An 11,264-nucleotide genomic window follows, 5' to 3' on the forward strand; every position below is an offset into this window, starting at 1 on the left:
CGAGGTCTGGAGGAGGTCCAGGTCCCACAGAAGAAAAAGATCAGGAGCAGGAAATGGAGCCAGGTCTCCCGGGTCGACGGCAGTCCAGCAGGGGTGAGAGGGTCCTCTGGGAATAGGGCTCAGTCTCCCCAGCGCCCAGGCAGAGGCGGGAGCCGGGCGGCAGGCAGGGTATCGCAGCAGGCCGCCGCCAGGCTCGCCAGGCTGGACGCCCCATCTCAGGCAGCTGCCTACACTCCTAGGCTCGGGCTCTGCTGTAAATTGCCCCGCTCCGGCACCACGAGAAAGTCTGCTGAGTCCCAGCCCTTTCCAGAGAAGCCCAAGGGGCCAGGAGGGGGCAGGAAAGAGTTAAAAGGGGCAGGAAGAATTTCCTGCACTCCCCTCCCCCCACGCAGGCCTCCAGAACCAGCCAGAAAAGCGGCCTGTCATGGGAGAAAGGTGCGAGCGGCATGTGAAAGCCAGGGGACAATCGGGGCTGTGGGTGGCAGTGAACAAGGGCTTCTCTTGTTGTTGCTCCCAACCAAGGGACAGAGGCCTTTCTGCCCGCTGTGGGCCCTGAGGGCAGAGGGGACGGGCCAGCTGCCTCCCGCGGAGCCTAGCGGTCTCTGAGCCAGGCTGGGGCCCGGCTGATCTGCCCCGGAACGCCCTCGCTTCCCAGTCCTCTGCACCCCGCAGGCCGTCTGCTCCAGGCCTGTGCCCAGCGCAGGCCCGGCCATCCCCAAGGTCCCGTCCCCTTGACGGACAGTGGGACAAGGGCTGCCTCACAGGCTTGTCCGGGGACCAGAAGAGCGAATGCGTTCAGAGCAGCGGTTCTCAGCCGCAGCATCACTGACATTTGGGGCCTGGGAGCTCTCTGTGTGGGGAGTCCCGTGCATGGCAGGGTGTTTAGCAGCATCCCTGGCTTCCACCCACCAGATGCCAGCAGCACCTCCATTGAGTTCTGACAATCAAAAATGTCTCCAGACATTGCCAAATGTCTCCTGGGGAGCAAAACACTTGAGAACCACTGATTTAAAGTATTTCCCAGAGCCCAGAACACAGCAGGTGATTTGTCTATGAAGGTAGCCAACAATTGTTGAGCCCTTTACAAGCATCATCGATTATTCTCATACCCACTTACAGATGAGGAAACTGAGGCACAGAGAGATTAAGTAACTGGCCCAAGATCACACAGCATATTAAAAAGTCAGGATTTGAACCCAAGCAGACAAACCCAAGCTCCTACCCATAATGCTTGAGCACCCATGTTAGTTCTTGTCTCCAGAGAGCTCCCTGGGAATTCCAAACTCCTACTCCAGCATCAGAATGACACGTCTCTCCTCTGGGCAGCCTTTCTTGACGTCCCCCACTCCATCCAGCACACTCACTCCTTCCCGCTTTGCTTCCACTGAGCCATGAAGGAGCGTGGGCTTTCAACAAGGCAGACGTAGGTTCGAATGCCAGCCCGACCTCTCATTCAACGGCTGTGAGGTGCCCGGTAAGTGGCTCCCCTTCTCTGAGCCTCGGCCTTCTCATGTGTAAAATGGGTCCATCCCCTGCGTCACACAGCGTGGCTAAGAGCACAGACTCTGGAGCTAGAATGCCAGGGTTAGAACCCCAGCTCTGACACTTCCAAGCTGTGGGAGCTTGGGCCGGTGGCTAAGCCATGCTGTGCCTCAGTTTCCCCATCTGTGAAGGTGGCTAATAACAGCACGTGCCCCACTGAGCTGTGCGAGCATAAATGAGCTAGCAAGCATATCCTGAGTGCTGTGAACCGTGCCTGGCACTTAATAAGCGCTAGAGTGGTGCTGGCTGCGGCTCTCAGGAGGCCTCCGGGGGGACAGAGAGGGCATGAATAAGGCATGCGGCCCGGACATCAACAAACTGGATGCAGCCTCCCAGGGACCGGCACATTCCTGCAGGAGAGCTTAACACGGCTGAAATCAAATCCCCCTCTCAGCCCAGGCTGCTGGTAAGGACCCCCACAGGAGAGGAGAGCAAAACGCACTGGCCAGGGGGACCCTTGGGCTGGTGGCAGGGGCGGGCTGGCCTCCCCAGCTCATTTCTGATGTCTTTATCAGACTGGGGATCTGTTCTGTGCATCATAGCCCGCAGCCCCCCCAACCCCCAGCACAGGCTCATTCTCATTGGCTGTCCCTGCCTTGTGAATGTCGGGGACAAGCAGACAGAGCCGATGGCCTGGTATCCCTGTTTTGCGCGTAATAGCAACAGCCACATCCTTCATTGATCACCTACTATGCGCCAGGCACGGGTGGGTCTTCCCAGCAGGTGGGTTTCATTACCCCCACTTTGTGGATGAGGAAATCGAGGCTCAGGGGAGGGAAACGACTTGCCAGGAGGTGGCGTGGGCCTGCGTGCCTCCTCCCTGACCTCTCAGCTGCGGGGAGCAGTTTGCGCGCACCTGTGTCACTTGTCCAGGGTCCGGCCTAGCGAGGGTGCTGACTTTGTGTCTTCAAGGTGTGGGGGTGTCAGGAAATCCTGCTCCTCCGTCCGGAGGGCCCCATCCTGCCGAGCCAGGTCAGGAAACACAATCCTGCCCCCCGCCACCTCCCCAGGAATCACAAGGGCCTGTTTACACACCTGGCAGGAGCTCCGGGCAGCGGAAAGTTGGCTGAGCCTCAGAAGAGCGGTTCCGAGGTGACGGGTCAAATGGGCGGGGAGGGCACCAGGACCACCGGGCTGGGAGAGTCCCTCCACGCCCCCTCGGGGCCTCTGCCTTCCCAGCTGAAAACAAAATGGCTGGAAACTCTGATTCCAGCACAGCTCTTCATCAACCGAGAGCAGTCTGGGGTGTTACAAAATGCACGCCTTCTGAAATCAGAGACAGCCGGGTTCAAATCCAAATTCATTCACTCACTTGTTTACCGAGCACCTCCTGTGTGCCCGACACTGTCCTAGGCACTAGGGATGCTGGGGGAACAAGACAGACATGGGCCCTGCCCTGATGTGGCTCACAGCCTCATGGGGGAGGCGGAGAGTGAACAAATAACAATTGCTTCAGATTGAGATGTACGCCACGGAGGGAATAAAACAGGAGGCTGTTTTAGAGAGTATTTTGTGGGGTGATGAGGTCAAGTGTTCTTGCGAAGGGGTAATCAAGGAGGACTCCTTGGAGGAGATGCATTGGAGCTAAGACTTGAATGACCAGAAGGATCCAGCTGTGGAAGATCAGAGGCAAGAGCATTCCAGGCAGAGAGAACAGCAAGTGCAAAGGCCCTGAGGCAGGAACAAGCTTGGTAGGTTTAAAGAACCAACAGAAGGCCCATGAGGCTGGATCGCAGGGAGAGAAGAGAAGAGTAGGGGAGATGGTAACAACCCTACTTTCTTGTTCCTGTATGTGATGCTCTGACATCTTGAGACCTTGCTGACCCTGGTGGGTCAGCCCCTCCCACGGCTTGCTAATTCCTAGAGATAGTAAACAACTCACCCGTGTGTGTGTGTATGTGTGTGCATGTGTATGTGTGTGTGTGTGTGTGTGCTTTTCCAATGTAAACCAACCCATCCAGAGCCCACTCCCAACCCTCTCCTTCACTGGCTCTCTCACTCCAGGCCACTATCCACCTGCCTTAATCACCCCGGGCCAGGCACCTCACAACTAGGGACAGCCCCTTTGTCCCAGAGCCCATTGAAATGATCTAAATTCACCAATCTTAAACCTGCTTACCCTGACTTGCCCATTCCTTAAATACATCATATATCTCCAGATAGTGATAAAGACCAGGAAGAAAGAGAAGGCAGGGAGGAGAATGGAGTGTAAAGGCTTTGCTGTTTTCTCCCTCAGACAGGTGGCCAGGGAAGGCTTATCTTTGAACTAAGAGGAATGAAGTGAGGGAGCAGCCTCGCAGACATCTGGGAAAAGCAGTTCAGACACAGGGAACAAGTGCAAAGGCCTTGCGGTGGAGCACTCTTGGCATATTTCAGAAATAGTAAGAAGGCCAGTGTGGCTGGAGCAGAGGAAGCCAGCGGGCCAGAGCTCCTAGTACGTGATCAATAAACATGAGCTGTTCTTACCCTTTGTTGAGGGTTACGACGATCTCAACAGAAATAAGGGAGCTTGACCTCAGAGTCCCCTCACCCCCTACCTAGAAGTTACGCGTCAGAGATGAAATGAAATGTCGCTATTCTAAAGCGTTGATGACCGCGAGGCTGAGAAGGGGGATCACTGGACAAGGGGAGGGGATGGAGGAGCCCGCCCCCGCCAGCCACTCATTCGCTGCGAGGCTCAGGCAGCCCACTTCCTTCTCCAGGCCTCCTGAAGCTTCCTCTTTTTGGAAGTTAAACTAGAACGATCGCTAAGTTCTGAAATGTGGTGACAGGGACTACAGTGAAAATAGCTGACATCTACTGAGCACTACCTACGAGCCAGCACTTCGCAAAGCACCTCAAACGTGTGAACTCATTTCATCCCCACACACCGTGAGGTGGAAGTGTTAGGAGACCCCCTCTCCAGATGAGAAAACTGAGGCTTAGAACTGACCGTTTCAACACAGCCCATTCCACCGCTACAAGCGTCTCCCATTTCCCCCCCCCAACTGGCTTCAAAGAGCCCTCCAAGGAAAAATATGCAAAGGTTAGATTGTGAAAGAAACAAAATGTATGGGTATCTAAGATGGATTGTTTGTATATATGAACTTATTTCTTCACCACAAAATTCTAGAGGAAAGGACCATGAATAAATCTGCTTCTCAGATGGGGAAAAGGGTTCGGAGAGGGGAACCATTCCGGAATCACACGGCTCAGGCGGGAGCTGGAGCTGAGCTCACACCCAGATGAGTCCAAGGCTGGACCTTCTTCACCAAACCAGGCTGCCCCTGAACACCAGGGTTCGCCCCCCGGGAACGGGGGCGCGCATGACGGGACACGTCTGTGAATGTGGTTCTGCCGTGTATGCCGTCCCTGTTGCTTCTGTAACTAAGTGCCCCAAACCCAGCGGCTTAGAGCAACACAAAGCTGTTCTCTTACAGCTTTGCAGGCCAGAGTCTGGAATCACTCACTGGGCTCCATTCAACACGTCGTCAGGGCTGGATCCTTCTGCAGGCTCCGGAAGAGTCCCTTCCTCACCTTCTCCAGCTTCTAGAGGCCGCCTGCATCCCTTGGCTTGTGGGCCCAGACCATGCTGCCTTCTGACTCTGACCCTCCCGCCTCCCTCTTGTAAGGACCCTTGTGATTACATTGGGTCCACCTGGATAATCAGAATAATCTCCTCATCTCGGGATCCTTAGCTGGGTCACATGAGCCAAGGCCCCTCCTCCACGTAAGATAACATGCAGAGCTCCAGGGAACTAGGCCACAGGCGTCTTTGATGGGCCACTGTTCCGCCAACCACATGCTGGGAGATTTCCTTCACTTGACAGCAACCGAGTGTCATGGGGAAAAGAAGGTCATCTAGGAGCCCCCTGAGTTTACAGTCGAGGAAACCAAGCAGCCAGGCTGACACCAACCTCGAGAATCTCCAGACGAGACACATACGCAGGCGGCGTGTCCAGTATTTCTCGAGATGAAAGGCCAACTTTGGAAGACTTCAGACCCTTCAGAGAAGGTCGGTAAGGAACAGTGAGGTCACTCCTCTTCTGATTCTCTCTGCCTCTCATTCCTTCCAAAACAGTCTCAGTTCGGCACTAGCTTGTCTTAAACACCTCTCTTGATCATTTCCCTCCGTTTGTAACAAAGAAAGGGCGGGGCTCAGGCCCTTGGCTTCAAGCAGGCGGCAGTAGGTAGCCAACTAACATTGGACGTATATTTATTTATTGCTAGTTTTCTTCTATTAGTCATTCACGATCCTGGTTTTTCATACATGGTTCTGACATAAAATTTCCTTTTTAAGTTATTGTATTCAAGTTTTTTTAAAAGGAGGGGAGGGCAATAAGGCATCCATGTAAAAAATTGGGAAATAATGGGAACGTATGAAGGGGTAAGGGGACCTGGCCAAAATGATGTGGGAGGTATTCGGATGATGGAAATCAAACCAGACCGCACTCCATTTTGGGGTGCATGTGGACAAATCCCCCGTCCGAGCTCTCTGGGGTTCAGTGAGATGGTGCAAGTTAAAAGCGCTAGGCAGTGTCTGCCCAGAGAAGGTATTCAATCCACAGGGTGTTTCCGAGGAAACTCCCATTAGAGGGAGGCTCATGGGCCTCTCAGAATCCTGGCCACCCCGTCTTCCAAAACCCAGGACCAAGAAAGAGGAGAAGTGACTGAAGCATATTTAGTAGCTATGTGACCTCGAGAACATTACTTAACTGCTCTGTGCCTCACTTTCCTTATCTATAAAAACGGGGATAATCATTATTCCTACTTCTTAAGGCCGATGTGAAGAGTAAATGAGCTAAATGTGAAAGACATGGAAAAAAGCATAGGATAAACGTGAAAAAAAAAGGTCCGCAGTTATTATTATCATAAACTCTCACTCTCTGTTTGGCATCGCACTGGACAATTTCTGTATCGTCCCGTAACTGAGTCTCATAGTAGCCCTTTGGGGGCGGGAGGCCTCTCCACTTCACAGTGTGGAAACTGAGGCTCGGAAATCCTAAGTCTCCCAGCCAGGCTGCCCCGTCTCACAGCTGAGAGCCAAGACCCCGACCCCGGTCTGCCCAACTCTAAGCCCACGCTCTGTCCATCACTAACTGCTCTGAGTCTCAGCTTCCTCGTCTGCAGAATGGGAGTGTGAGAGCACACCTTAAGCACTGGATACACGGAAGAAGTTACGTGCAGGCACAGTCTATGATGTCATCGTGCCCAAATACTAGCCAGGGAGGAAGGCGACATTACAGCCACGCTATAAATGAAGACACGGAGGCCCAGAAGAGTAGGACTTGCCCAAGGTCACAGAGCAAGTATGTGGGATGAAAACCCAGTTCTGATGCCAAAGACTCAAAACTGGGGATGAAATGACCACTTTCCTGGTCACCCACTTAAATCCCCCCACCCAAGAATCAGACAAAAGGAAGAAAGTGAGCCCTGACCTTACAGGTGTACTACCATCCCCTGAGAAGATGCTCCAGCCCAGAACAAGTCTGCTGCCAGCCAGAGCTCATACCTTTGTGCAACACGAAGAGGGGCCCTTCCTCAGGCGGATCCAGCACCACGGTGCACAGCTCGGCGTGTGCAGCACAGACTGGTTCAGTCTCACTTGCCTCCTCAAGGCCCTTTGTGCAGTGCACAGCCTGCACAACACTCTGTAGCAGTCCTGCCTAGAACACCGCAAAACTCCTCCTCCTCAAAGCATCCTCAGAAAGAGTCACCTGTGGGTACCCACTGTAACAACTCATCTTGGCCAGATGGTCAGTCCAGCTTAATTTGCGTTGAGTAGGGGCCAGGCAGGAAAGGAAGCAGGACATCTCTGCAAACACTTGGGGCTGGAGCTTACTGGCAAACCTGCTTTCACAGTCTCGTCTGTACCCACCACTGCCCACGGCCACTCTCCAAACCTCCAACTCCCAGGATGGCCATTCTTGGAAAACCATGAGGCTGTCCCTCCAGCAGCGCCCTGACTTCCTAAGTCTCCAGCACTCTTCACAGCAAGAGCTGAGCTCTCCCGTGGCGCTGGAAATTGCAGCCACTGCATTCCAGAAGAGTACCCCACTCCTTCCTGTCCCTGCTGACTGCAGTCCTGAGCCAGGAGGATATAATGTAAGAATTGTTCCCCCAGCTCTGCCCTGCAGACCAGCTCACCAGTCACCCAGGCACAGGTGCATGAGGGCCAACCCTTCCGACCACACAGATGCCCAGAACACTACAGCAGTGGTGGCCTGGAGACGCCATCAAGCTGGAAAACCAGGACCCAACAAGAGGCAAATGGAAATGCCCAAGCATCTCACACTTCTGTCCTTATCTGATATCCGCGATTTTGCAAAAGTTTCTAGGACTCCACCTGTACAACACGACCCGCACGGTGGGTCCAGAGTTTCCGGTAAGAGACGCTTAGGAGTGGCAACCTGACGCCGGGGGTGGGGTGGACACCGAGGACACTTGCACTGAGGCTGCATTTGTGCGGCAAACACCATGGTTTTCGGTTAGACCACCGGCCTTTGTCTGGGGAGGTCATCACAGGGCTAAAACTGGCTAAGATCCGGGAATTATCTGGAAGCTGTGTTTGCAGAGTACACCCACTCTGTTTTCTTTAAACGCATGTCACAGATCAATAAAAACGGCAATGTCCTCTGTTCAATGTTCTCTAAGGATACTTTTATTGACCTTGTACATTAGATTGAGAAACATGTCATTATGCAAATCCAAGAATATAATGATGATAATTTTCTCTATATATTATTATATGGGGGAGGGGGCTTTGCATATGCTGATACAGATTTTGGGGGAGGCTAAGGTCTCCCAAGAAGCCAGACCTGCCTCCTGGGAGCAGGCCCTGGTTTATGAGCCACTTAAAGAGGTAGTGACATTAAGGGTCACACAAAAGCTCCCACCAGGGAACCATAGGGGACCAGGAGAGGTTCTAACTGAATTATGAGTAAGGAAAGGATGCTCAGCACAGCGGTTAGGAGTACAGACCGCATTCCAGCTTGTACAGGCTGTGTGACCTTGGGCAAGTCACCTACCCTTGCTGAACTTCCATTTCGCCACTTGTTCAATAGGGATGCTGATAGCAGCTGCCTCCCTGGTTATGTGGACATCATATGGGACAAGGCCTGAGAAGCCCTTCGCATGGTGCCTGGCACATAGTATGACTTGAGCATTCAATGGAACACCTTACTTAGGAGGGTGACCGCCGCAGCAGGGGCTACAGTCACTCCCCATCATCTGTGCGCGTCAGGGTTCACCCGGAAGCGGATTCACTGCGAAGCTGATGAAGCTTAAGCCCCGAGGCCCTGCCAAGCCCTGTAGTGAATTTCGCATTGCAAAGCTGCACGCTTTTTCCTAAAGAGAGCCCCTCAAATGCTGTACGCTCTGGCCCCGTCACACTGGGATCGGCCCCGGGTTCCCAGCTCCTGCTAGAGGGCAGAGCAGAGGGAAGCTTTCAGAAGCCCCTGCCGCGGAGACGGAGGCCTGTGTGTTTCATCTCTTTGTCCCCAGAGCTCCACCTGGGACCTCGCAGACCATCCGTCCTTCCACCAACGATGCCTCACAAAGCCAGGTGACTTCCTCGCTCAACCCTCACAGCGATTCTGGGGGCTAGCATGGCAATCACCCCATGTGACAGACAAAGACAGCGAAACCCAAAGAAGAAAGGTTTGTCCGAGGTCCTGAGGTCAGCAAGTCGCCCCGGATGAGCTGGTTTTGGAAAAAGTGACCTACTCCTGATGCTGGCGTTTATCGTTTTTCCCTGCCAGGTCAGGAAAGCCTAACAGCTTGGATAGTTCCACACTAAAGAACTTGCGGTGCATTAGCCCTGGATCTCCTTGGCAGCACCTGGTATCACCTCCTCACTCCCGGCGCCCAAGGAGGGCCCCTTCCTCCAGGCAGCCCTCTCTGAACACCTTTCACGGCTCCCCTGGTCTCCGCTGATGGAGTCTGGGTAATACAGCACTAAAGTACACCCTCTCCTTACTTTTATTTTTATCAACATCTAATGTCTCATTAAGGGATCGTAAAGCAACTTCCTGCAGGTAGCAGCCTTGTCTTACGAACCTAGTACGAACCTAGTGCCTTCCCATTATGCCCTGGATGGGCTGGGCACAGGTTGGGGACCCAACAGGAACCCGGGGTCCCATCTTCTTCCAGCCCCCACTGGTATTGATTTTTGTCATGACACGCAGGACTCAGTCCGCAGCCTTTGATCTTCTATGGACTACTTTCTTTCAGAGTCTAGAAACAGCTCGGGTTCTGGAGTCTGACAGTCCAGGACTGAATCCCCACTCAGTTGCTTGCTGTGTGATTCTGAGCAAGTCAGTTGATCTCTCTGATCCTCACTTCTCTTCTGCCAGAAATGGGGGAAATAATTCTGCCCTGTGAGGGGCACTGAGAGGTTGAATGACATGATGCACTGTAAGGCAAAGCTCAGCACTGCACCTTGCTCCAGGTAAGCATTGATTAAATCTTGGCTGTCCCCATCATGTAAGACGCCTGGAATAAGACCAGCCAGTGCATTACTGGGCACTTACTGTGTACCAAGCTCAGTTCTAAGAGATTGACATATATTGCCTCATTTAACGTTCACAACCCCGGATGGATATGGATTGGCACTATCACTTCCCCCATTTTTACATAGGCATAAACTGAAGTTCAGAGAGGTTAAGTGACTTGCCCCAAGTCACACGGCTTGGCATTCATTTAGCGTTCCTTGTGATTATCAAGTGAAATGTGCAACACAGCGCCCAGCACATAGTTGGAGCTCAACAAAGAGGAATCAGTCCTGTAGAAGTGAGAAGATCCAGACGGCCGGGTGGGACCCGGGCTCCAAGAACAGCTGGGACAGGGGGACACTGCTTGGGGGGGTTCACAGCGGCCCACGGCAGGGTAAAGGGGAGAGGGCCAAAGGGGTCTGGCGAAGCGGTCTAGCCTGGGACGCCAGCGGCTGGGGAGCAGAGGGTGCTGCGAGGCGCGGCCCCCGGGGGACCCGGGGGGCCCGGGGGCGCAGGCAGCGGACGCGTTACCTTGGGCGGGAGGGCGAAGACCACCGGCAGCAGCGCGAGCGGCGCGAAGAGCAGCACGAGCAGCCGCCGCGCGCTCCACACCTTCTTGGCCAGCGCCGCCAGCGCCGCCATCTGCGCGATCGTGGCCGGAGCGCAGCGGAGCGAGCGCGCCGCCCGGACTGCCCGCGCCCGGCCCGCGCCCGCTTAAAGCCCGGCGGCCGGGGGAGGGGACGCGGCGGGGCCCGCCCTCCGCCCGCTCCCGCCGGAGGACGCGGGTGGCGCCTGCTCGGGCCGGTGGAAGGGGCCGGGGACGTCCGGGAAAGTTGGGCGCGAGGACTCGGGAAGCGGACTCCAGCCCCGAGGGCGGCGGGGCCCCGGGCTCAAACCCGCGGCGGCCCAGCTCCGCGGCGGGGCGCTGGCTTAACCTTTCCGCGCCGCGGTTTACTCGCCCGTGACAACGTGGGGACTCAAGCGCTGCCAGTGTGACCTGGACTCAGATGCTGACTCTGCCTTGAGCGGCGGCCTCTGAGCCTCAGTTTACTCGTCCAGGCAGTGGGGGCGATGACAGCGATGGTCTGCACCAGACAAGAGGTCCGCTGGGAAGTTTAACTGAGATGATGCACCTAACGTGCTTAGCACAGTACCTGGCGCAGAGCATGCGCTCAGCCGGAATTGTTCTTGCAGATACTGTTATTCTCATTTTCTCCCAGAGACGCCCGGTCACCTGCAGGTCGGACGGAG

At 54.7% G+C, this 11,264-nt stretch overlaps 1 protein-coding gene across 6 annotated transcripts in view; it reads right to left on the reverse strand.

The window, feature by feature from the left end:
• SLC13A3 (solute carrier family 13 member 3) overlaps positions 1-10,921 on the reverse strand; it is a 76,959-nt gene extending 66,038 nt beyond the window's left edge. For 2 of the 6 annotated variants that reach the window (XM_070247862.1, XM_070247861.1), the window contains exon 1: positions 10,545-10,743. In XM_070247862.1, coding sequence (XP_070103963.1) covers positions 10,545-10,655 — 111 coding nt within the window. In that variant the 5' untranslated portion in view covers positions 10,656-10,743. Of the gene's footprint in view, positions 1-2,398; positions 2,576-10,544 lie in introns of those variants that run through there. The other 4 variants (XM_023626647.2, XM_023626648.2, XM_070247859.1 and 1 more) reach the window with 4 other exon arrangements.
• Between the last annotated feature and the right edge of the window lie 343 nt (positions 10,922-11,264).

This window comes from Equus caballus, chromosome 22 (genome assembly GCF_041296265.1).
Source record: "Equus caballus isolate H_3958 breed thoroughbred chromosome 22, TB-T2T, whole genome shotgun sequence".
Taxonomy (NCBI): Eukaryota; Metazoa; Chordata; class Mammalia; order Perissodactyla; family Equidae; genus Equus; species Equus caballus.